Source organism: Dreissena polymorpha, chromosome 3 (assembly GCF_020536995.1).
Source record: "Dreissena polymorpha isolate Duluth1 chromosome 3, UMN_Dpol_1.0, whole genome shotgun sequence".
Classification (NCBI taxonomy): domain Eukaryota; kingdom Metazoa; phylum Mollusca; class Bivalvia; order Myida; family Dreissenidae; genus Dreissena; species Dreissena polymorpha.
This window is the reverse complement of record NC_068357.1, coordinates 29407705-29435224: the sequence shown is the minus strand read 5'-3', so window position 1 is coordinate 29435224 and position 27520 is coordinate 29407705. Positions and strand designations below refer to the sequence as shown.

At 34.0% G+C, this 27520-nt stretch overlaps 1 protein-coding gene across 5 annotated transcripts in view; it reads left to right on the top strand.

Annotated features, from left to right (window-relative positions):
- Positions 1 to 222: 222 nt before the first annotated feature.
- LOC127873449 (uncharacterized) overlaps positions 223 to 27520 on the top strand; it is a 59467-nt gene continuing 32169 nt past the window's right edge. For 2 of the 5 annotated variants that reach the window (XM_052417324.1, XM_052417320.1), the window contains exons 1-5: positions 229 to 278; positions 20518 to 20632; positions 22978 to 23103; positions 24413 to 24477; positions 27165 to 27354. In XM_052417324.1, coding sequence (XP_052273284.1) covers positions 27276 to 27354 — 79 coding nt within the window. In that variant the 5' untranslated portion in view covers positions 229 to 278; positions 20518 to 20632; positions 22978 to 23103; positions 24413 to 24477; positions 27165 to 27275. Of the gene's footprint in view, positions 279 to 7874; positions 8019 to 8229; positions 8333 to 20517; positions 20633 to 22977; positions 23104 to 24412; positions 24478 to 27164; positions 27355 to 27520 lie in introns of those variants that run through there. The other 3 variants (XM_052417321.1, XM_052417322.1, XM_052417323.1) reach the window with 3 other exon arrangements.

Sequence of the window (27520 nt, the reverse complement as noted above, 5' to 3'; positions counted from 1 at the left end):
AATAAAGAGATTTAAAAAACACTTATCCCCCCCTCAAAACGGATTTGGAGAAGACTGATCAGCAGCTACCTCACAGGAAACTCAATATATGGTACTACAGCAAAGGATTGAGCAGAAACATTCTCTACATACATAATGACAGACATGCATAATAGTCCCGCAGGAGAAAACTAACGAGAGGGAAACTAGACTCATAGATACACCGAAGATAAATTACACGAGCTTGAACATACCTGTTCACCGTTACAATAACAACACAAAGCGCAGGTATTATATAGGTAATTTTATCATTACATATTTAACTTTTAAGAATGTTATAATTTGATATTTGATTAAAAACTCGCACCAATATCGTTTCATCATGATTTACTTGTTTATGAATGATAGTTGTAGTGCCATGTTTACAACAAGAAATACCAGACTGGCATAACATCGGATAAGGAAATTTCGGATTTGGTAATGAAGTTAAGGACATCTTTGTTAAAACTAAATCTTTTGTCAAACGACTTCAATGATATCACTTTAAGACACGCAAAAATATTTTCGGAATTTTCACAAAAAAAATGAGTTTGATGTTATTTGCTCTTATCACTATAAATCTAGCTGAAATAATTTGCGTTCAGAATAAATTTGTACCGAGAGTCTGCCAAAGCAAAAATCATCAAAAGACTATATGGCGGCAATTCATATTGACTAGCTAGAAATCATACTTTTAAACAAAAAATTTAATTTGAAAAAAGTGTTAGCCATTTTTATTCAAAGTTCACAATATAAAAAATTATTATAAATGCAATTTACCAAGAGTCTTTATAATAAATATGGTCATCTTTATCATGTTTACTTAGGCCTAAAAAAAAATAATGTTTGTTTCAGGTTACCCGACCAACCGTGTCAGTTTACCCCTGCGTTTTACACTATTCTGCCGCGTTTAAGATCGCAAATGTATTGATTGAAATAATTACATTCAAAACAATGTATTACCGGTAATTATGGACCAAATCGGCAGAGTTGCATTCAGTTCACACATGTTAATCTCTTTTGTCCAAACACCGCAAACAGCAGTCTACACAATAGGTCAGTAGACTCATGCTATGCGTGTTTTCATAACGCCCAACACTTAATCCAGTTCCGTCCAGATGTTCTCTTGAATCAGTATACATGTACTATACGATTACTGTTTCAATAATTACTCAACTAAAAGACCGCAACGATAAAGATAGGTCATGTTTGATTTGAAATTAATTTAGAGGAAATATCAAATTATTTGCGATATAATTGTGTTAAAAATTACCAAAGAAACTTTTAACGGAAATCAACAGATTTCAATGGTTACTGTGCTACAAAGTTTGTATAAAAAAATCTATACATGCACGCTTTCCTTGACCTTGTACATAGCCGCATAATTTTCGCGCTCTTTTGTCGGGAAATATACATGATGACTATATTAGAAGCATTTGTAAACGTCGTGTTAACATTAAAAAATCGGAAGTGTGTTTCAGATTACAAATTATTATTCTCATTTGGGAATTTAACAGAACATTTATACTTGTGTTATATGTGTTATGAATTAAATATTGATTTGTTAAACCTTCACGTAGTACGTGTCGAAAAATATGTTTTGATAATATTATGCATGAAAAGCACAATTTCCAGGAGGGTAACACCCGTTGGCTATCATCAGTCTCTTACGTAACTTGCCATGGTTTTATCGCGGAGAAGTACACTGTTCGGGCCAATTAATATGCTACATGTAGGTTAAACATTATCTATTGATAGTGGGGTTATTTACGCGTATCTGATTCTCACTGTTGCCACCAGTTTATATCAGATCCTACAGTAAAAAAAAAACAAAAGAAAAAAAAAAAACATATTTTTTTTTTAGGCCTTATTCATAAATCGTCAGATGGACAATACTATCGTATGATTTCCTTATGTAGATTGTCTCCTCATTTCGACCACTTTGTTAACATAAAGAACATGGCTCTCGTGATGACATCACACGCATGTGCTCAGAGTATTTTGTTTCAATCACATACAGGTACACTTGAAAATTAATACAGACACAACCCAAAAGAGGAAAAAAGTATAATTGCTGCTTGCATTTCAAAATCTTACTTCAACTAAATTAATCCAAATTTATCCCCATGTCATTCAATTTTATTTGGTCCTCTTCATTCAACTTCCACATAAATTGCAAAGTGAGGCAGACGACTGCGCTAGTGTAAACAACGATTTCATGTATTTGATTTATCTTAAAGAAAATTCAATTACTTTTTCCCGGATTCTCAGAAAATGTTGTATGGATCAATCTGTGAACACATCGCGTAAATAGGTGACATGATATACAAATCATCATGTTCAGTCGGTACCCGGTATACCCCGTCCCGAGGATGATTATTTTATCAAATTCTTTAATAGTAACATATGTGCCGAAATTGTATTTGAAAAAAATGGCAAAAATTTGTGTGTTTTTTGCAATTCTTGAGCACTTTCATGTGTCCTTGTTGGTCAAAAGAAGATTGACCAATAAAACAGAAGCTTCATAAATTGTCAATAGAAGTTAAAACAAAGTTTAACAACTGTTTCAGCATGTACTAAATATGTTAAAATTGAATTTTCGAAATTTTGTTGACCTAATGCCTTTTGCAATCAAGTACTCTTGCTTTTGCAATGTGACGTCTCGATACCAGGTAAACAATGTGCGTAGTGTATGTAATTTTCGGGTGTGTATGAAACTATCCGCTTTGCGTGGTTTAACACTCTGTAAATAAACAATTTTGACATGGATTTAAAGGGAATTAAATACATATTTAAAGGTAAATCGTTTATTGCGGCATTGTTTGCATTAATTCAGAAATTCTTTTACTTGTTTCTTTAACCACTGTATACACTGTAATTGGAGGATATATCTGCTTAACATCAGAATACGTAATGAGTTTGCAAAGAGCTTGCCTTGACAATTCAATTCCACTGAAGTCGCTTCAGGTGGTTCTTGTAGAAATTTGTGGTCAATTTGAAATATTATTACTGAAGTGCTGTGATGCTGATATTTTTTTAGAGCAAATGTTAACTAATTCATGGTTTGAAAATACATGTTGATGTGCGTTAAACGTATTCACGCATTCCCTTAGGTACTGGTGCACTATGGTGTTATATGTTAAATGTTTATACCACATGCATACTGTTTTCTGTTTTGTTTACCTTTAGGAGATTTATTTAATGCCATGCCTATAGATAATACTGTAAAAATATGTCTGTATTAGTTAACTCTGTTTATAATGTCAATATTAACTGTGTTAATCGGCGACAAAGCGAAAGATATTTTCTATGTATACGTATTATTCTTATGCTTTTTAATAACTATTGTAAACTTGTGTCTGATTATTTGTTTAGCTCTTAACATATTTAGAGGAAATAAAGTTATATACAAACTTATAAACAAAAGTAAAGATCTCTATGCTATATGCTCTACAAGGATGTACACCTGTGTAGATGGGTTCCACAAAGATGATTTCTGCATAACTTGTGCCCACTTTTCCATGTTAACGATGCAATTACATGAAATTTGTGTTATTGCAATAATAAGGTTTTTGTAACATGAATAGTAAAATGTTAATAGATGTTTGTTAATTCAAATTTATTGCACGCACATTGAATTTAAATTTGATCAATAAAACTTATCTTCGAATCTTTAATATGACATGAAATAGATGTAAAAAAAACAAAAATTTGACTGTATTGATATAACCATTACTAGCCATGAAGACCCATTTGATAAAACAGTATTAATTAGGCATTGCTTGACAATGTAAGGTATTGTTTTTTCTGGCATCACTATGAAAAATACTTGATTTCAACCATAAGAATTTAAAGCAGAAGCACGCCAAACATAAAGAGTAAGATATTTGGACAGAATCACTCTATTTTGATAGAGTCTTGCTTTCATTAGAGTCTGAGTAACACAAATCTACATTTAGGTACATTTCTTGTAAACATACTAAAATTTAGACTGCCCTCTTTTTAGTTTCATGTTGTTATGGAAACTAAGAAAATAAATGTAATGTTGCACAAGAGGTACATTTTACGCAAAATTCTTTTGTTGCGATGCACACAGCTAATATTGACATTATAAACAGAGTTAACTTATAAACACATATGCTTGAACTTAAAAAAACTTTGCAATTTGTCAATGAATACTCCATAAGAATGGTCAGAATTTAAAAGAAAATGCAAAACAATTATGAAAAAAAAGCAAACGCTTTAACAATAACATTAGAAACTAAAGTTATTGTTGTAACACAACAGCGTTTTTTTTTCCCCACAAATTTTAGGGGGAAAAGAATGAGGGTCAGTGGTAAAAAAATTGTGTTGGTGGGGTTACATTAAATAGAACTATCATTGGGTTACAGGAAACCTAACTGTTTTTTAAGACCTAATAAAATGGTTATATACGGTATGTTTTCAAAATTGGAAATAAATGTTTGATATAATAAGCATAAATTAATTAAATCTGGCATTAAATAGTCAAGTAGATCAATTTGAAACTTAGATCAGTTTCTTTCTAAAATTCAAATATCAGCCACATTAAATTATGATATGCACGGTGGAGCAGGATTGTTTGAGATCAGACAGACACCATTTATTTTTAAATCAATAAATAATTAAATTGTTACCAGTGTACAAATTAATTTGATTAGATAGCTGATTAATAATGCATGATGTGAAGACTTATATTTAGACCAGGTGTTCCTATTTGTCCATGTATACAGGTAGTAATTGCTGATTATTTATTGAGGATATTTATCAAACAGAAAATTCATGGATTTTGATTGTGATCAATCGTATTTTGATTCAGCTTATTTGAAAATAAACATGAGGCCACATCAAATTGATCAGATGTATGCTTGATTGGCCACATCTATTGATACAAAATATTTGTATTGTTTAATTTTGGACGCATAGTCCTTTGTGCTTTGCATCAGATTAAGAAAAAAAAAAAAAATCTTTTTATTTTGGTAGTACCTGACCATTTTACGAAATGGACTGTTTTCTGTTAATTATCCATAATGGAAGCATTACTCTGTCTTGTCCTTTCTAAAACAAAAATGTCATTTTCTTCAAAGTTGTTGTGAAGCAGATTGTTATCCCCACTCTTTTGAAAAGTGTGGGAATATTGTGGTTATCTCCGCCGTCTGTCCGTCCGTCCTGGCCACTATCTCCTCCTACACTATAAGCACTAGAACCTTGAAACTTACACACATGGTAGCTATGAGCATATGTGCGACCCTGCACTACATGTATTTGGAATTTTGATCTGACCCCTGGGTCAAAAGTTATGGGGTTGAGGTGGGGCCGGGTCAGAGATTTTCACTCATTTTTTTATTTTATAAACTTTAACATTGTCCATAACTTTTGCAATATTGAAGATAGCAACTTGATATTTGGCATGCATGTGTATTTCATGGAGCTGCACATTTTGAGTGGTGAAAGGTCAAGGTCAAACTTCAAGGTCAAAGGTAAAAAAAACAAATCCAAGGGAAGTTATAAGCTTTAAAGGGAGGTAATTAATGAACCTGCCAAATGGTAATTTTTTTAAAAATAAATCAAAGCGGCGCAGTAGGGGGCATTGTGTTTCTGACAAACACATCTCTTGTTTGATGTTCTTTTACATTAACTTCTTCATTTCTTCACCGATTTACTTCCAATTGATACTGAACATCTCGTATGACAATACGGTCAATCTCAACTATGTATGGCCCCATTACCAACCCTGGGGTGCCCCCTGGGTCAAACATGCGGCGTGGGGATACGCGTCGGCCTCTGCCACGCCATTTCTAGTAATAATTTAAAGTACTAAATGACAAAAACACAACTTTAGGGTACTTTGTTACAATTACTAACAAACGTCAATGACAAACAAGATCAGATGGTATTTAAATGAATCATTTGGCAAGTAAAAATATTTGAATGGGTTGTTGCAGAAAAGTAAAATTAATGTGGATGTTATGTTTTACCATTTAGCACTTTTCGTCTGCCTCTGGTCTTATAGCAAAAATGAAATAAGTACCGGTATGTTTTTTCTTTTATTGCGCTCCCTGATCACTCCTATTTTTTATAGTTCAAAATTCCATTGAACAATGATCAGCTTGATGTGGCCTAAAAGTAACTTTTCTTGCTCAAATAATCATAGAACTTATCATTTCTATCAGTAACTAAAATGCTATAAATTTACTTAATCAATAAAGACAGACTAGACAATATAAAATTATTTTGTTATTTATCAGAAAGTTTCAATAAATAAAGTAAATACAACACAGTTAAGAAATATTACAAAGTTAACAAACAAAATTATTTTATTATATTGTGAAGTATGGTACTTTTTTGCTTTTATGGCCTTATTTTTTTTAAGGAAGTATTTACACTTCATTTTTAAAATCCTGTTTAGGATTGCACTGGCTTATCTGGAACAATACTTGAAAGTACATGCACTAAGTCCTGTTTTCCCAGAGCATGGCACCATTATATTGAATATCAGAGCTCCAGATAAGGTTTTGTGAAATTCTTAACGTTACTACCAGATCTTCAAAAATAATTCTTAACTCTGAAATTTTATTCTTAATGTTACTACTAAGTTTTGAAAAATAATTCTTAACTTTTCTAAATGACCTAAAAATAAATAATAATGGTTATTTTCATGCAAAAAATCAAAATAAAGATACTAGCAACTTTATTTATACGAGTTCAACTATGTCTATTCAGTATTATACAATTTTATTTTTCAAATACCTTCATATGCCCAAACTGTGCTTAGATTGCATGCCTTCGATGAATTTTTACATATTTCACAATTTAAAACGGGTATCCCCTTCACAATATTTTCAACGATTAGCCCGGGAATTGTCCCTTCCACTCGTTCAATGTTTTTTTGTTTAAGTTTGGACCCGTCATGTCGCGTTTTTTTTTAGCTTTTTCCGACTGTGTCGGCAACTGAACATACAACATCGTATAAGATCTTTTCTATAATGTCTTTCTTAACATTCAACTTCGGCTCACTTTGCGTACAATATGTTAAAATCGTGTTTTTGCACGCTTTGCAGTTTTTTAAGATGCTCTCTGGGCGCCGCCATTGTTTTTTGACAGAGAGACTGTAAACGCCGCTTTTATTGGAAAAAATGCGCTTTGTTAAACAAACCCGATAACCATTCTATATATGCACCGAAAAGATCTTTAATACGCGAAATTCTCTTAAAAAAATCGATACGAACCGATGTAAAAATAATATTCGTAACTTGATTTTGTAATTCTTAATGGTACGACAAGATTTTAAAATAAATACGTAACAGACGTGAAAATAATTCGTAATTACGAAAATACGACCCTTATCTGGAGCTCTGGAATATGGTCCAGACTTATTAATAACAGTCAGCTGTTAGTATCTTCACCATGCAGCATATACTTTTAAAATGTCAAAAGCGGCAGCCATAGTGGTATTCTAAACATAGCATTCCACTCCGTTCACTTTTTGGAGAAAAAATTCTTTAATATTATATGGTGTGAATTTGATGGCATATGTGGATTAACTTTTTGTCTGGATTAAACTATTTAAGTTTATTTAATCTGTAGGATGAAGTGGTATGTAAATAATCGAAATGATGTGTTCATGTAAAAGAAGCCTCTATTTAATAACTAATGACCGTGTAACACTTTTTAACAACAATTTTATCTTTAGTTTATTTAAGAGATCTTTGGGTTAATTATCCACTTACTTGGAGGCAATAAAGCCACACAATACTCTTTTCTTCAGTGTTTAGAATCATTTAAAGTGGTGTACCATTTATTTAATTGTTGTTTACCAATAGGCCTGCATTGAAAATCTATACTTGTATCTGTGCGATCTGCGAATTGATTGGTTGATAACGGGTTCGTGCTCTTACATGCTTTGTGTGTACAATTGAAAACTAATGGAAATGGTTCATTGGCTGTAATGGCACATTGTCAAAATGCAGTACTGATAACAGGTAAATCCAATATTCATAGATTTTAACAAACCGTAAAGTTTCCGCCCAATCAGGAAAGACCAGTGTGTAAGATGTAAATACTGCTATGTTCATTTTCTTAGTGCAAATACAGGATCGCCTTTATTAGTGTGTATATCAATATCTTCATTCAAGAGTTTGTGTTAAATTGAAAGTGGATGGTAAACCCTGTGTTGTGATTGTGGAATCATAATTTTTTTATTAAATACAAATTGCACTTTTTGGCAGCTTATAGAACTTACATACATATTAATAGATTCATTCAACGTTTCTGGAATAACATTTGGGAATAAAAAGTATGTATACCAACATGTTGTATTTGTCTGGGTTTTTTTGCCATCTGGTTTTCTCTTAGTTATTATGTTCACTAATTTAAAGCATTTAAGCTTTTACACTATAATAATTGTGAAAATGAACCTAAACATTTTGTTAAATTTCAGTTCTATATCCAAACTTTTGTTATAGCTTGTTTGTATATAAGTCACTCATTTTGCTTTAAACATGACACAGTTGAGCTTATAGAAACAAAATCTGTGTAAATTATAATTACAGCAGCGTGGTAAAAATCTTGAGTCATTATAACTGTACTTTTGCCAGGATTACTTCTTAATCGGTCCTGGGGCCTTAAATAACACTTTGGTAGCATTAGTAATTACTTGATCTGCTAGCTAAACAATGGGTTATTACAAAATAGGCTGTTTAGATTAGGCTGTGTTAATCTTTGATCTCTGGGATTTTGTGACATAAGGTTAAGATGTAACTTAAGGTTTTAGCGTACAATTTCTAAATCTGGTTGTTTGTTTATGTTGTTGTTGTTGGCCATTTGAATCTTTTTTTTTGTTTATGAAATAAACATTTGACTATAAGTATGTTCAACTTGCTCCAGAGTATTCAAGAGACTTCCTCCTCATGCATTTTTCAACTAACATAGATTTTTCCCCATTTTTCTTTCTCATACTTTAATATTCCCATAACAGTAAAGAATTATCTTTTCTTCAAAACACAGCCTGTAGAGGTAAAACAAGCCCTGGAAAAAAGCCATGTTTTAAATCATTTGATGAACCCAACATAACAAAGGCAAACTCTTTTTTTCTGACAAAGTGTATCACACTGCAATTCTCCGTTTATCACAGAAGTTTCTTAATCAGCCAGATTCCTTTCACCCCAACTTGAGATGAGTGTAACTTTAATGGGGTGTTTGATAAGAAGCACCTTCAAGTGTGGTCGAGATCCAAATTAAGTTGTAAATGGCAGATAAAAGCTGGCTGCCTTCAAACATGGCATGATGAGATTGTTTACATTGACAGACAAGGTTCTGTATCTCATGATTGCACATGGCTCACTTGATATCTTTTGTAAATAATGGTTGAAATTGGGATCAAAATACATGCTGCTCATAATGTGTTTTTCATGTTGTCAGAGACATTTATTTATTTACAACTTATTTCAATTATTTGTGTTGAAAGATTTTTTATTATAGACTTACAGGTCAGTGTGAACATTGTGTTAAAAATATCCTTGACTAAATAGTTTTCTTTAAATAAGCCGCGTTCTGAGAAAATTGGGCTTAATGCATGTGCGTAAAGTGTCATCCCAGAATAGCCTGTGCAGTCTGCACAGGCTAATCAGGGATGACACTTTCCGCTTTTATGGTATTTTTATGCCCCCCTTCGAAGTATTGTTTTGCACATGTCGGTCCGTATGTCAGTCTGTCCACCAGATGGTTTCCGGATGATAACTCAAGAACGCTTAGGCCTAGGATCATGAAACTTCATAAGTACATTGATCATGACTCGCAGATGACCCCTATTAATTTTCAGGTCACTAGGTCAAAGGTCAAGGTCACGGTGACCCGAAATAGTAAAATGGTTTCCGGATGATAACTCAAGAACGCTTAGGCCTAGGATCATGAAACTTCATAGGTACATTAATCATGACTTGCAGATGACCCCTATTGATTTTCAGGTCACAAAGTCAAAGGTCAAGGTCATTTGAAAAAAAAGTTATGAGCTATTGTCACCACCTTGGCGTCGGCGTCTGGTTAAGTTTTGTGTTTAGGTCCACTTTTCTCATAAAGTATCAAAGCTATTGCATTCAAACTTGGTACATTTACTTACTATCATGAGGGGACTGGGCAGGTTAGATAACTCTGGCGTGCATTTTGACAGAATTATGTGCCCTTTTTATACTTAGAAAACTGAAAATTTGGTTAAGAAAAAAGTATTCTTTTTGCGATTGGGAATATAGCCTAATTTCGGCTATAAAATCGGGCCAAAAAAAAACCTGCCTAGGATCAAGAAACTTCATAGGTACATTGATCATGACTGGCAGATGACCCCTATTGATTTTAAGGTCACTAGGTAAAAGGTCAAGGTCACAGTGACTCGAAACAGTCAAATGGTTTCCGGGTGATAACTCAAGAATACTTAGGCCTAGGATCATGAAACTTCATAGGTACATTTATCATGATTTGCAGATGACCCCTATTGATTTTCAGGTCACTAGGTCAAAGGTCAAGGTCACAGTGACAATAACGTATTCACACAATGGCTGCCACTACAACTGACAGCCCATATGAGGGGCATGCATGTTTTACAAACAGCCCTTGTTAGTTTCAAGTTAGTCCTTCCTTACAGAAAATCAAGTTAAGGCGGAAAATGTTGTCCCTGATTAGCCTGTGCGGAATGCACAGGCTAATCTGGGATGACACTTTACGCACATGCATTAAGCCCAGTTTTCTCAGAACAAGGCTCAAATCAATTATCAAACCATACATTTTGAGTTTGTTTTTCATGTTCAGTTCATTATTGGTTCACTTCATTCTATTAATTGCCATGATATTGAATAGGCTGTTGTTTTGTTTTTAAAGTTGTTAGTTGCTCTATGTCTTTTCATGTCAATACAACTGAGTCTGGAACAATACATTACTGATGCCAGAATGTCGGCCAAAGAAATATTATCATTGCAAAAGTCTTTATATTCTTTTTCAAAGGCATAATGTGTTACAACACTTTGACTGACAGAGGGTTAATATGTGTTGAAACTATTGATTTACTGATTGTATTGACTGTAAAACAAGCAGTTTAGACCCATCAGTTAGACTATTAACAAATCTTTAATTGAAATCAACATGTTTGACATGCATGGCTCGTCAATGAGTCAGCTATTTTTAAATATTAATAGTTTTACCTTTGAAGTTTTGCCAAAGGCATTGTAACATACAATATATTGTGTATTGCTAACCTTTCATTCTGCCTGTCAAAGTGTACTAAAATATAGAACCTGAATTATAAGTTAATTTTATTATACAATTTAATTCTAAAGAATGCCATGAAATTGGTTGATGCATTCTAATAATTAAGTTCATAGATTAAAAGCTGAAATAATGGATGAAATCTTCAGTGTCAAAAAGTGCATTTAACGGCAGTGGGATTAGTATAGTGGCAATTTATAACTACCTGTGTGATGTTATTTATTGTTAATTCAGCACTTTACAAACATACATTTATTGGAGAAAGTTATTTAAACAGGAGCATATAACTTTTTGACATTGATTTGGAAACAAGGAAATAGTTAATCATTATCTAGTGGCTTTTAATCAATGGAACATAATTAAAACCAATTGAGTTAGTCATTCACAATTGATTGGGAAAAGATCAATTTTAAGTATAAATTGATTCTTAATAGAATATTTTGTTTGAAAATCCTGCTGTTTGATTTCCTGTTTAATACATGTGTGGTTATAAAGTCAAAAGTAATATTAAATAGGAACAGTTCACACAATTCAAATTGTAGTGAAAAAAAGAAAAAAAAAAGATAGTGTCATGAAACAGATTTGAACTAAGTTGTTCATTGGGGACAAACGTACAGAAATGCAATATCATTCACTCCCATGCTAATAAGGAATTTTAATATTGCAAATATTTGAATGCGGTAGATTTATCCCAAGTGAATGCTATTTTATGAGGGTTATGGGTAGGCACACTCATGTATCATTCTGTTGGCAAAGATCAGTGATCATATTCTATTACAATTTAAGTCATTGAGGGTTTAGTCGGGATCAACACTTTATATAATTGAAACTTTAGTTGGGAGATGATTAGTTATTGACCCATTTAAATAGAATCCTTTGGAATAGTTTTGAAGAGATAATTAAATCTCATAATGTTTAGGTGTCGGATAATATTTCTAAATGTATTAGGTTTCAGACTTTATCATTTTTAGCTCTTATGTTAAAAGATGTTTATGGCACAATTAAAACTGAAATAAGTATATAATATAATATTGTATCAATATATGGCATATAGGGTAATACAACATATTATGTCAACCCAACAATGGTTACTATGTCAACTAAGGGGTAAGCAACTGTCTATTTATTTATATTATTTTACAGAACAAATAAACAGTGAATTTGTTATCCACCCAAATCTGCTTTGTTTCAGATGCTGCTATTTAAACATATGTCTTCATGTATTATAAATGTCTTTTGCATTAAGAATGGATATTTATATGTATATGTTTCTGATGTGGTCAGTGGTTATAAACTGTGTTTCTTGCTTAATTCATTTTTTACTCATTACCTAATACTTGTAAAAACATATTTTACCCCAAAATTACGTAACACACAATTTGCTTGTGTCTTAACACAACTGATCTTATATATTCAATCATCAGTAAAAAACACAATGGAAACAGCAGCTGCTACTGATATTAATAAAAAAAAATTGTATTCAGCAGAGTCAGGCACCTGCTGTATAATGAAGACCTGAAACATATATCAATATATCTCCCAACTCAGGGCGGGGGATTCATATTATTGAATGTCTCAGCGGGATATTGATTTCTTATGGAATGTCAACACACCTTATGGGCTGCCTTTATAATCCCACTTAGTCAAATTGAACAGGATAAAAGGATGTTTGATAATCTTATAAATATGTAAACAATTTGTGTTTGTTTGCTTTGTTTGACATTTAGCAGAATTAAAGATTTTGAATTTTTTGTTATTTTAAAATCTATAGAGCATTATATCAGGATTTCATCAAGTGCCGTTATAAATATCGAATAGTTAATTGCTGTAATAAAATCCTCACTTGGCTGTCAAATTAAGCAGATATTATACCGACACAGTAAGTGAAATTGAAATGTTATTGGCAGTTTATATGCTACAAAATAGGAATTTAATTAAATTTTTTACATGAAAAGACAGCTACTTATGGTGAAGTTGTTGGATTTATACAACAAGTAGACACTGAACCTGGTTGTGGGAAAACAGGGCTTAATGCTGGTATGTAAAGTGGCATGTAAGATTAGCGCGAGCATTTTCAGAGGGGGTAACCATGCGATCATTATTAAGTCAACATGGCCACGTCCATGCCGAGGCAGTTATTTTTGCTGTTTTATTTACTTGTATTAATTTTAAATAATGCTCACTTTTCAGCCATGTTAGCAAGAGAGTTACTAGTGTTTATTTCATATTAATATTTGCTCTATATCTCGACTTTACTCTTTTACTTATTTCTTAGAGGGATGACCTACTAACAGCTCCACTAAGAAAATTCCCGGGGAGTAAAATCGAGATATAAAGAGAATTTAATACAAAATAAACACTTATCACGTTTTTACTGACATGGCTGGAAAATGAATGTCATTTAAAAATTAAACAAAAGTAATAAAGGGTATAAAAAAGCGAAAAATACCTGTCTCCGCATGGATGTCGCCATCTTGACTATCTGGCAATTATTCCCTCTGCTTTTACTCAGGCACTTAACTTTGCTTTATATTGTATTTGTAACCAGGTTTTCCGAAGGAAAAAACTGGTTATTAGATTGGCGAATGTCGGCTGGTGGGCGGGCGGGCTGGCGGGTGGGCGGGCGGGCAGAACAAGCTTGTCCGGGCCATAACTTTGTTGTTCATTGTGAGATTTTAAAATAATTTGGCACATTTGTTCTTTATCATTAGACGGTGTGTCGCGCGAAAGAATTACGTCCATATCTCCAAGGTCAAGGTAACACTTTGAGTTCAAAGGTCAGAAATGGCCATAAATGAGCTTGGCTTGTCCAGGCCATAACTATGTCATTCATTGTGAGATTTTTAAATCCTTTGGCACATTTGTTCACCATCATTGGACAGTGTGTCCCATGAAAGAATTATGTCAATATCTCCAAGGTCAAGGTCGCAACAACTAAAAATAGATTTATTTTGAAACAAAGGGGGTTAATTATAAACAATCAGTTCACTTTGAGTTGTCTCCCTTTATCATACTTTTTTTTCGAATTGAAAACCTGGTTTTGTGACAATTTTGTCCCCTGTTTTTTATTCATATAGGAAATATCTTCTTAGCAAAAATCCAGAAAGTGTTGTCCCTGAATAGCCTGTTCAGGCGCAAAGGCTTATGTGGAACAACACTACACTCATGCATTTAGCCCTGTTTTCTCAGAGCAATGCTGAACTTTATTAGCTTGACTATTATATATGAAATATATATAGTGGAGCTATCCTACTCACCCCAGCGCCAGCGTCTGCGTTAGCGTGCAAATGTTAAAGTTTTCGTACTACCCCAATTATTTTCATTGTCCCTTGACATATTGCTTTCATATTTTGCATACTTGTTTACCAACATGAACCCAACCTATAAACAAGAGCAGACAACTCTATCAAGCATTTTTTCATAATAATGGCCCCTTTTCCACTTAGAATATGCAACAAATGTTAAAGTTTGCGTACTACCCCATTTATTATCATTGTCCCTTGACATATTGCTTTCATATTTTGCATACTTGTTTACCAACATCACCCCAACATATAAACAAGAGCAGACAACTCTATCAAGCATTTTGATATAATTATTGCCCCTTTTATACTTAGAATATGCATATTATTGATAAATCTATGTTAAAGTTTGCGTACTACCCCAAATATTTCCTATATCCTTTGACATATTGCTTTTATATTTTGCATTCTTGTTGACCAGACCCCACATTATACCCCCTCTCAACCCCCCCCCCCCCTAAATTTGTTTTAATTTTTTTATTTTTGAAAGATCGTCTAATAAATTATTGAATATGAACAATTTCCCCATGATGGCTTACGTTATAATGTCAAGCACTCGAAGAATAGTCGAGCGCGCTGTCCTTGTTTTTACTCTATCTGATTAAAATTGGAATAGTATAATTTATGTATTGTTATAACTCGTAAATATATTTAAATCAGAAATAGTTATGATACTACTGCAGGGATCATATTTTTGTCAGTTTTGTCGCTCCTAGACTCATTGGGGTCATGAAAGACCGATTGAAAATCCCAAACAGTCGGTCCGATTCTGTTTGCTTAAATTCCCATGTCATGAAATCGATTACAATGTGCACATGCTAACACACCCTAATGACATTCTTATCTCGATTAGGTGTGATTAACCATTCGCTGCAGTCTCCAAACCGGTCAGGACCGGCTTATTGCACGTCAGACCAAGAATCAAAAACTTGTTAACAGCGGATTAAAGAAGCCTCCGAAATTAATGAGGGTGGTCGAAAATTATACACTGATAGCACGCGCTGTAACTAAACAAAACATGCCGAAACATTTTCCACCAGCGTAATAATCCGGTAATATAATTATGAATGAAAGTCGCGGATCTGATCCACAGAACAGCCGAAAGTTATTTTTATGGGCGGAACTTCACATAAAATAGTACACAAGAAAAATAATATACATTGTATAAATCTTTAGTAAAAACCGTGTTAGAATGGAAATAATTTGTGTACTTTATAGTTTGTTGTTGAATAACCCACGACTGGAAAATTAGATGCATGGTTTCAAATCACTTGTGCTTTGCTCTCGTGATTTAACCCCCAAGCATCTAAACTATCGGCCGTGGGTTAATTGACAACAAACTATAACGTACACAAATTATTTCTTAATTATTTGGTTTTGTTACTGTCAATAGCCAACTTACGCGCAGACATTTGTTTGGTTCAGTGCATGTTTGTAAGCTATTATGGAGTCGACAACGATTTAAAACATCGGTATAGACTTACCTCGGTACACTGATATTAATAATATTGACAATGATGAACAAAAGTCTGATAAAACAGCACACGAAACAACAATGAAATAGCAAATGTTGAGAAAACTTGTATCTTCTGTTTAAAAAAATTACCTAAAGGACTTATACCACCTTCATGAATGGCAAAATCAATGGTATATATTTTAACGTAATTTGTCATGATTTCGGATATACATTTTCGGGTACTTTTTCCCCATTTATATCCAGAACGATTGATGTTGCGGGAAAATATGATCCCTGGATACTGGTATATATTGTTTGATTGTATAAATAAGTTGAATGATGCAATTAATATAAAATTACAATCTTATTGAAATCCTTCCGTGACAAGGTATTGTTATTTTATGTGACTTTTATGCCATAGCATCATTTCAAAGATAATGAAAACCAAGGTCATAAATCATAACTTTAGCAAAACTATTGATATCAATCATAATTGTTTAATCCTCAGTCCCTTTATATGAAGTCACATATTCAATTAAGTTTATTAGATTTAAAGGGGCCTTTTCACGTTTTGGAAAATTGACAAAATTGAAAAAAGTTGTTTCATTTTCGCAAATTTTCGTTTTAGCTATGATATTTGTGAGGAAACCGTAATACTGAACATTTACCATGCTCTAAAATAGCCTTTATATGCATCTTTTGACGATTTAAAAACCTGAAAATTATAAAGCGTTGCAACGCGAAACGAATTAAAGGGGCCTTTTCACAGATTTTTGCATTTTTTAACTTATTCATTTAATGCTTTATACTGATATATGTAAACATTGGATCGTAAAAGCTCCAGTAAAAAATCAAGAATAAAATTTAAAAAAGGAAAAGAACATTGCCCGGAGCAGGTTTCGAACCAGTGACCCCTGGAGTCCTGCCAGAGTCCTGAAGTAAAAACGCTTTAGCCTACTGAGCCATTCCGCCGAGTACACATACTTGACGAATTGTATACCCTATATAAGCAATCTTCGTAGTTTCACAAAATTTAACGACAAAAACAGAACTCTCCAAGTTATTCAATCGTTTCGCGTTGCAACGCTTTATAATTTTTAGCTCATCTATTTTTTGAAAAAAAATTATGAGCTATTGTCATCACCTTGGCGTCGGCGTCGGCGTTGGCGTTGGCGTCGGCGTCCGGTTAAGTTTTGCGTTTAGGTCCACTTTTCTCAGAAAGTATCAATGCTATTGCATTCAAACTTGGTACACTTACTTACTATCATGAGGGGACTGGGCAGGCAAAGTTAGATAACTCTGGCGTGCATTTTGACAGAATTATGTGCCCTTTTTATACTTAAAAAATTGAAAATTTTGGTTAAGTTTTGCGTTTAGTTCCACTTTTCTCAGTAAGTATCAATGCTATTGCATTCAAACTTGGTACACTTACTTACTATCATGAGGGGACAGGGCAGGCAAAGTTAGATAACTCTGGCATGCATTTTGACAGAATTATGTGCCCTTTTTATACTTAGAAAATTGACAATTTTGGTTAAGTTTTGTGTTTAGGTCCATTTTATTCCTTAAGCATCAAAGCTATTGCTTTCATACTTGCAACACTTACTAACTATCATAAGGGGACTGTGCAGGCAAAGTAATGTAACTCTGACTGGCATTTTGACAGAATTATGTGCCCTTTTTATACTTAGAAAATTGAAAATTTGATTAAGTTTTGTGTTTAGGTCCACTTTATTCCTACAGTATCAAAGCTATTGCTTTCATACTTGCAAGATTTATGAACTATCATAAGGGGACGGTGCAGGCAAAGTTATGTAACTCTGACTGGCATTTGGACGGAATTATGGGCCCTTTATACTTAGAAAATTGAAAATTTGGTTAAGATTTATGTTTTGGTCCACTTTACCCCTAAAGTATCATAGATATTGCTTTCATACTTGGAACACTCACAAACTATCATAAGGGTACAGTAAAAGGACAAGTTGCATAACTCTGGTTGTCATTGTTACGGAATTATGGCCCTTTTTGACTTAGTAACTTTTAATATATGGTTAAATTTTGTGTTTCGATCCACTCGAAGTATCAAGGCTATTGCTTTCAAACTTCAAATACTTACATGCTATCATGAGGTTACTGTACCTGGCAACTTGAATTTTACTTTGACCTTTGAATGACCTTGACTCTCAAGGTCAAATTATTAAATTTTGCTAAAATTGCCATAACTTCTTTATTTATGATTAGATTTGATTGATACTTTGATGAAACTACTCTTACCTGACATACCACAATAGACTTCACCCAAACCATCCCCCGTGCCCTCCCCCCCCCCTCCCCCCCCTCCCCCCCTCCCCCCCCCCTAATTTTTTTTTTTTTTTTTTTTTTTTTTTAAGATCATCTTACAAATGACCACCACACCCTCACACTATACCCCCACCCCAGCCCCCCACCCCACCCCCCCCCCCCCCCCCAATTTTTTTTTTTGATTTTTTTTTTTTTTTTTTTTTTTTTTTAAGATCATCTCACAAATTATCACCACACCCTCACACTATACCCCCCCCTCCCCCATTTTTTTTTTAAACGGTTATGTTTGAAATACCGTCCAACCATCGCACCCAAACCCCCCCCCCCCCCCCCCCCCCCCCGATTTTTTTTTTTTTTTTTTTTCGCTTTTTTGGAAGATAATGTAATAAATGTCCACAACCCCACACTATACACCCCTCTTCACTCCACTCCTCCCTTCTTTGTGATTGAAAATGCGAGTCCCTTCACCTTTAAAAAGAAAATAGATGAGCGGTCTGCACCCGCAAGGCGGTGCTCTTGTTAGGTTTTATAATCGTCAAAAGATGCATATAATGGCTATATTAGAACATGGTAAATGTTCAGTATTACTGTTTCCTCACAAATATCATAACTAAAACGAAAATTTGCGAATCTGAAACATTTTTTTTTCAATTTTGTCAATTTACCAAAGCGTGAAAAGATCCCTTTAATAATTTGGAGAGTTCTGTTGTTGTCGTCATATTTTGTGAAACTACGAGGATCGGTTATATGAAGTATAAAATACACCTATAATGGTATACGGAAGGATGGCCGAGAGGTCTAATACGCAGACTTTTTACTCCAGAACACCAAGGGTCAGTGGTTCGAGTCCTGCTGAGGGTTACCTGTTTTTTCTTTTTTTTTATTTTTTTATTGATTTTTTACTGGACCTTTTTAGAACCAATGTTTACATTTATCAATATAAAGCATTTAATGACAAACTTCAAACCATGCCAAAATCTGTGAAAAGGCCCCTTTAAGAACATGGCCTTTTTCTGGATTTAAATGGAGCTGAACAGAACAAAATCTAGGTCCCTGATTGGAGACCCTATATTTAGTTTCATGAGTATTTTTGTCGGCTCAAATGGAATCAGGCCTCAATTGAGTAATTTAGAGTGCTGATATTGCGCATAATTTGATCCCATGCAATTTGTTCCATGATAATGTTTTCCTTGTCATTCCACCAACTGGTATGTTTAATTGATAAAATTTAAGATAATTTATTTTAATGTCAGTATTTTAGTACTGTATTAATTAATGTCATCTATGATGAAAGGAAATTTTCATGTTTACAATTTTTATATTTTTGCTGATTTTGGAGTATAATAATTAAACTGAGAACTTAGTCATGATATATAACACCATAGGGGGTCTATTTTTTTACCTAAGTAATGCACTGAATAGATTTGTGAGGGTTTTAAGTGTAATTGCTATCAGATAATAACAGCACATGCCAATCTTCTGTTATTTGATATGCAATCCAGAATGGAGGATATATTATAAGGAATTTGATAAATGGCAGTTCTGGTTTTAGGGATAAGTTGCTGTTTTGTTTTAGTTAAAGTTAAGTTTAGATGAAAACAGTGTTTGACTTGAGTTAAGGTTAACAGACATGTTGACATGTTCATAATAGTCTAGACAGGCACTTCAAGGCTAAGTTTGGAATAAGGTTCCGAACAAAATGAAGAATTGATAATTTGTTATAAACTGTTATTATTAGACCCACAAACAAGTATTTGCAAAAAATTTAGTAGAAATAGAAATAAACAAAGAAGGAATACAAAATTGTCAAGCGCAAATTTAAATTGTATTTGTTTGGGATAGGCATTAATAGTGTTTCGCCTGTTTTTATCCATCTGTTCTTCCCTCCGTTCCTTTGTATGAAGTTTACATTAAATGACTTGTATATATATTATATGATTTCTAAAAAGCTTCGTTACTTTTCATGGATAATGTTTTTGAACCCTTTCATCACAACTTTGTCTACTGGCCTGATTCTGACCCTGACATTGACCTACTTTTTTACTAAGACCACTAGTACTTCAGAAAGTGCAAGAGTGGAGATCCACCATTGGAAGAAAATGATCCCTAGGGTCAGCATTATACCCCACAGTGCATGTCACTTTAACCAGAGTTATTGTTTGATTTCAGGATTATACTGACTGGGTGAATGAAATACTGTTAGGTCATCGTCTACCTCTTATAACTGACCTGCGCACCAGTATAGGCGACGGCTACATTCTACCTACTTTACTGGAAATAATAGGTATGTATGATGAAACAAAAATGTTTGTTTTTTAAGTAATTATTTGTAAGTTTTTAATGATTTTATTCTATAAATGTAATTGGAATTCATTATTGCTCTTTTAGCAAACCAAATTATTATGGTTAGCAAAAATTTTTATTAGTTACACATTTTCTTACTGACTCCGTACAGTGTGATACTTGGTCAGTAAATGAATATTGTGTGAGAACATAGTTAGAGTCAAATTTAACATTACTGCCCTCTATAATAACGTGAAGTGGGGGTAAGAAGATGTGAAACAAATTTATCTTAGCGAGAACCTTTCTTTCTCCAGCATCATCATAATAATGGGAGGAAAGTTAGCTGTAATGTATTAAAAACTTGTTTTGTTTACTTCCTTGACATAATTAATTGTACTTACGTGAAAATGAAAAGGTGCTGACCTAATATGGATAAATGCACAGTCGGAATTTGAAAAAAAAAGTATTTTGTATGAGGTAAGATAAACTACCATCTAAATAAGCATTACCTCAGCGTACATTTCATGTTTTTTCTTTTGTTCAAGCATGGGGCTGGTATTTGGCCCCATTACCTCAGCGTACATTTCATGTTTTTTTCTTTCGTTCAAACAGGGGGCTGGTATTTGGCCCCATTCCCAATGGAAAAAAGTATATATTTTTCCAAAATGGGACCTGAATATTACCAATTGAAGATATCCTTAAAAATATTTTTTTTAGATCTTATAATTTAGTTATCATCCAGCTGTAGTTGAACCTTGAAAATACTTTTATTCTAAATTTTGAAGCATTTAAAATTGTTAGCAAAACAACGACAACACTTAAATTTCCCGATTTTAGTCAAAACGCAGCAATTTTCCAAATCCAAAGGGACCCAGACACATTCCCAAATGGTGAATAAAAAAATATTGCAGTTTTTCAGAAAAATAATTATATAAGATTTGAAAATAATAATTAACTGTTAATTATGCTGTTAGTTTTGAATCTTTGTAATTAGACAGTTTAAACTGCACATTTTAGATGTATATATACTAAGCAAACTATAGATTTTATATGACAGATATACAGGGATCATATTTTTTTCGGTTTTGTCGGTCCTAGACCGATTGGGGTCATGAAAGACCGATTGAAAATCCCAAACAGTCGGTCCGATTCTGTTTGCTAAAATTCCAATGTCATGAAATGGATTACACAGTGCACATGCTAACACACCCTATTTACATTCTTATCTCGATTAGGTGTGATAAGGCGGACTATGACCCCAAGCAGCGAAGATTCGCGCGGTTGTGTATTAGTCATGCGTGTATAACCCCGTGTCAATATCAATCGATAATTTCAATGGCTTATACCTAGCACACTAATTTATCGGTCTGTAATGTGTACTTGTCCACGATAAAGTTGTTGACAGTTACTTGTGAGATGAAAACCCTGATGTTATCCACATGGACATTGTGCATTTCATGCATGAAACAGTAAACTTTCATATAAACAAAGAAGAAAATCGGATATTCTGCAATAATGATATGCGGACCTGAAAGCACGCTCTGTAACTATAAACAAATCATGCCGATACATTTTCCACCAGCGTAATAATCCGGCAATAAATGAATGAAAGTCGCGGATTTGATCAACAGAACAGCCGAAAGTTATTTTTATGGGCGGACACTCATATAAAATAGTACACAAGAAAAATAATATACATTGTATGAATCTTTAGTAAAAAACGTGATAGAATCAAAATAATTCTTTTACTTTATTGTTTGTTGTTGAATAACCACGACTGGAAGTTTAGACGCGTGATTTCAAATCACACAGAATGACAGATTGATAATATTGACAGCGATGAAAAGTCAGATAAAACAGCACACGAAACAACAATAAAATAGCAAATGATAGAACCAAATGAGAAAACTTGTATGTTCCGTTTAAAAAAATGCCTAAGGGAATTAAATTTCAACATTTATTATACCACCTTCATCAATGGCAAAATCAATGTTTTATATTTTAACGTAATTTGTCATGATTTCGGTTATACATTTTCGGACACTTTTTCCCCATTTAAATCCAGACCGATTGATGTTGCGGGAAAATATGATCCCTGCAGATATATACTGAACCTGGTTCTTGGAAAACTTGGCTTAATGTATGTGGGTAAAGTATTGGCCAAGATCAGCCTGTACAGTCAACACAGGCTAATCACGGACAAAATTTAACTTTCCGCTTTTATGGTATTTTTCATTTAAAGAAAGTCTCTTCTAAACACAAATCCAGTCTAGGTTGAAGGAGTTGTCCCTGATTAGCCTGTGTGATCTGTGCATGCATTGTCAGTGTATGATGCCCTGCTTTCAGGTGGAGTTTCCTTGAGTTGTGTGAAGATTAATCCACAGACCAAGGAGGAGAGAGTTCGCAACATTCTCCACTGCCTCAAGTTCCTCTGTAGGCGGGGTGTTGATATCTCTGGTCTGGAACCTGCTGGTAAGACAGAAATTGCTACTGCTGGTGCTGCTGATGGTATTTACGATGATGTTGATGATGATGCAGCAATTTTCTATCTACCTTTACAATGCAACAGTGAAGAGCACGTTGAGAAAAAATGCTAAACTTTTTACTGCCATCCGTAAAAAAACAAAAACAAAGAAAAGTTGCATTAGTTTTGTTAAAAAATCAGTTTGTTAGCAAGTGAAATATAAAAGCAATTAGTTGGGTATAACCATGAGAGCCTTGCTTGATTAAATTATATGAGGTTAAACCAATCAAACCATTTCTGTTGTAATTGTAGTTTTTAATTGTATGCTTAAGAAATGCATTTCTTTTAATTAGTTGACATGTGTTTGTTTGAATATACTTTTTTACACATTATTTAAAAAAATGAACAAAATGACATTAATTTTGTAACTTTTTTAGATCAGCTGATCTAGTGTCAAAACATGTCTGGGGCAGTCATAAAATTCTCAGTTGTTGTGGTTTTAGTGTTATGACATGATGATATTGTTATGTTCAAGTAACAATAACAAATTGGAGTGTTTGTTCTTTGTTAGATATTAAGAACTTTAGTGCAAAATGTGAAAGAACATTTTTATGGGTATGTGCAGTTAATTCAAGTACCCAGCAATTATAATTCGACAAACTCACAATTTGAAGATTTCACCATGGAAATGTCCTCTTTCTAGGATTTCATTACACAAATTATCGTCAGTGTCAGGATTGTGCGTGCATTTTTTTTTATACAGGCCCAACACTGATACATTTTCCTATTTGCCAAAATTGCAGTAATGATGATAATTGTGTTGGTGGTAGTAATGATGATGGGAGTGATGATGTAATGGTTTTGCTGCTGCTGATGATGATGACGATGATGATGACGATGATGATGATGATGATGATGATAATAATGATGCGGAGGAGGAGGAGAGTTATGATGATTATTGTTTTGACTGTTTTCAAAAGATCTTCCTTCATGTTTTTGCCATTACACAATCATTAAAGGTACTCAGGTTGTTAGAAAGCATGTTGTACATTGTTCCATCTTTAAAGATTAACTAGTAATGCTAAATTTATCTCATCATGCCATGGTTTTATTGTATAATCAATATCTAGTCCTGACTTCATCCTTTTACTCACACAGTAATCAATAGTATGTTGAGTTAAATTTCTTGGCTGCACTGTATTGCAGTTTTCTTGTGAAATCAATTTAATTTCCACATTATAAGCTCTCATCCTTTGACTTACATTTTAATAGATTGCCTTTACATACAAGTTGTTTAAATGTATTTTTCTCTTTCAGAAATTGAAGGTGGTCATCTGAAAATTATCTTGCATTTGGTGGGAAATATAAGAAACCATTTTAAGGTAAGGCTCTTCCTGTCTTTTACATAGACCTTACACTGTTTTTAATACATGGACACTAAAGAATTAAAGCCAATAAATCAAATTAATGTAAGTGTATACCAATCATTTATTATTTCATGCAGTTTTTGAAGAGGACAACCAATGAACATTGCCCAAACAAGCAAAAGTAAAAATTGATAATAATTGAAGATTGTTATGTAATTATTCGTTCATTAAGAACTCATTTTAATGTGTACACGTTTTTTGTCCAATAAGCAACAGAGATGTTGTGTACAAATTATAAACTTGCTTGAAATCTTTCTGAAACATTTAGATCTTTCTGAAACATTTACAGTTTTATCAAAGTTGGCACCAATTATAAATGGAGAAAGATTTTTAACTGTCTTTTAAATGGATTACATAAAAAATGCTTAAAATGCTGTTGCCAAAAAATGAATCGAGTCATTGTCATCAATTGTTTCAGCTTAAAGAATAAGTGTGAAAATACAATTTTTACTGGTATTAAAGATTAATATGTGAATTTTAGGTGTACATTTACTTTTTTCAGCAATTGTGTGTACATTTTATAGGACTCACTTTGTCGGTCAGTCTGTCCGTCGGTCTGTCTGGCGGTCTGTCCCGAAAGCTTGTCAGGGCCATAACTAAGTTGTTCATTGTGAGATTTTAAAATCATTAGGCACAATTGTTCACCATCATTGGACGGTGTGTCGCGTGAAAGAATTACGTCGATATCTCAAAGGTCAAGGTCACACTTTGAGTTTAAAGGTCAAAAATGGCCATAAATGAGCTTGTCCGGGCCATAACTTTGTCATTTATAATGAGATTTTAAAATCATTTGGCAGATTTGTTCACCATCATTGGACGGTGTGTCTCACAAAAACATAATGTCGATATCTCCAAGGTCAAGGTCACACTTTGAGTTCAAAGGTCAAAAATGGCCATACATGAGCTTGTCCGGGCAATAACTATGTCGTTCATTGTGTGATTTTAAAATCATTTGGCACATTTGTTCACCATTATTGGACGGTGTGTCGCGCGAAAGAATTAGGTCGATATCTCCAAGGTCAAGGTGACACTTTGAGCTCAAAGGTCAAAAATGGCCATAAATGAGCTAATGTCTGGGCCATAACTATGTCGTTCATTGTGAGATTTTTGAAATCATTTGGCATATTTGTTCACCATCATTGGATGGTGTGTCACGCGAAAGAATTACATTGATATCTACAAGGTCAAGGTCACACTTTGAGTTCAAAGGTCAAAAAAGGCCATAAATGTGCTTGTCCGGGCCATATCTATGTTGTTCTTTGTGAGATTTTAAAATCATTTGTTCACCATCATTGGACGGTATGTTGCACGAAAGAATATCAATATCTCAAAGGTCAAGGTCACACTTAGAGTTCAAAGGTCAAAAATGGCCATAAATGATAATGGCATAATAATTCTTAAAAATCGCCATAAATTAGCTTCTCTTGTTTTGTGAAGACAGCATGCAAAATAGTCTGTGTCAATGCGGCACATGGGGGTATACGTCAACTCTGTGACAAAGCTCTACTTCCTGCTGTTAATAATAGAACCTCATCATCAGTTACTTAACCATTTTCCACTTAGATGCGTATTTTTATCTATATATAATCCCTTAGGACAGTTAAATTTAATTAAAGACATTTCTTACTAGATTCAAGTTTTAAAGGCTTCATTTCCAACCCTTAAATACTGATGAGCAGCAAACAGCATAAAACCTGAACAGACTGCCAGTTACATGCAGGCTGTTTGGGTTTTATGCTGGTTGCAAAAGCCATTTTCACTTTGCTTGTTATGGGGGAAAGGGTTAAAATATCATAACCTGATAAGATTTTTTTAAAGTGTTCAAATGGCTATGCTACAGTATCATTATTATAGTAGTACATTTTTTTTAACCTTAATTGTATTTTTTTGCATGTTAATTTACCAGCTTAAATCTTTCGAAGAGTGTACCTATAACCTGAACACTTATGAAGTGCGTAATGACTTCCTTCTAACATTTCAGAAGTAAAAATATCTATGGGCTTCATTCGTGGGAAAACTAGTGTATATAGGCTAAATGCTTGTGCATAAAGTATGGTCCAAGATTGGCCGGTGCAGACTCCACAGGCTTATCAGGGACAACGCTTTCCATTTTTATGGACATTTTTGTTTCAAGAAAGTCTCTTGTGAACGAGAATTCAGTCTAGGTAGAAATTAATTTCCCTCCAGACTGTTTGGACAGAACGGGCTTATCTGAGACGTCACTTTAAGCGCATGCAAAAGGCCACTTTTCTCAGAGTGCATAATATAGATCTGCTCTATTAAGTTTTTTCTCTCCTCTAGGATACCTACAGACCCCCTGAGTGCGGCTCATATATATCTGCTCTATTGAGTTTTTTCTCTCCTCTAGGATACCTACAGACCCCCTGAGTGCAGCTCATATATATCTGCTCTATTGAGTTTTTTCTCTCCTCTAGGATACCTACAGACCCCCTGAGTGCAGCTCATATATATATATATCTGCTCTATTGAGTTTTTCCTCTCCTCTAGGATACCTACAGACCCCCTGAGTGCGGCTCATATATATCTGCTCTATTGAGTTTTTCCTCTCCTCTAGGATACCTACAGACCCCCTGAGTGCAGCTCATATATATCTGCTCTATTGAGTTTTTCCTCTCCTCTAGGATACCTACAGACCAGAGATCAATGGCTCTGCCAATCATGTAGTAGGCACCCCTGCAGTAGGCAGCCAATCAATAGGCAGCCCCTTGGAGCACAGTAACTGGTCTTGTGACATGCCCGGGGCCATCAGACTTCCAGGGGCTGTGCCAACCCCCTTCCTACAGCAGAAAAGGGAAACCCCTAACAGACATGGTGAGTAGGGGCCATGAAAGGCTTTTCCTCCCATTCAAACTTCCATCTGAAGTTTGAACGTGCTCATGCTGAACTTTTGTGATAGGATTTTGTTAGACCAGTGCTAGTTGAATAACACACAAGCACAAAACTTGTACCAGGCTCCATGAGGCAATACCTCTTCTTG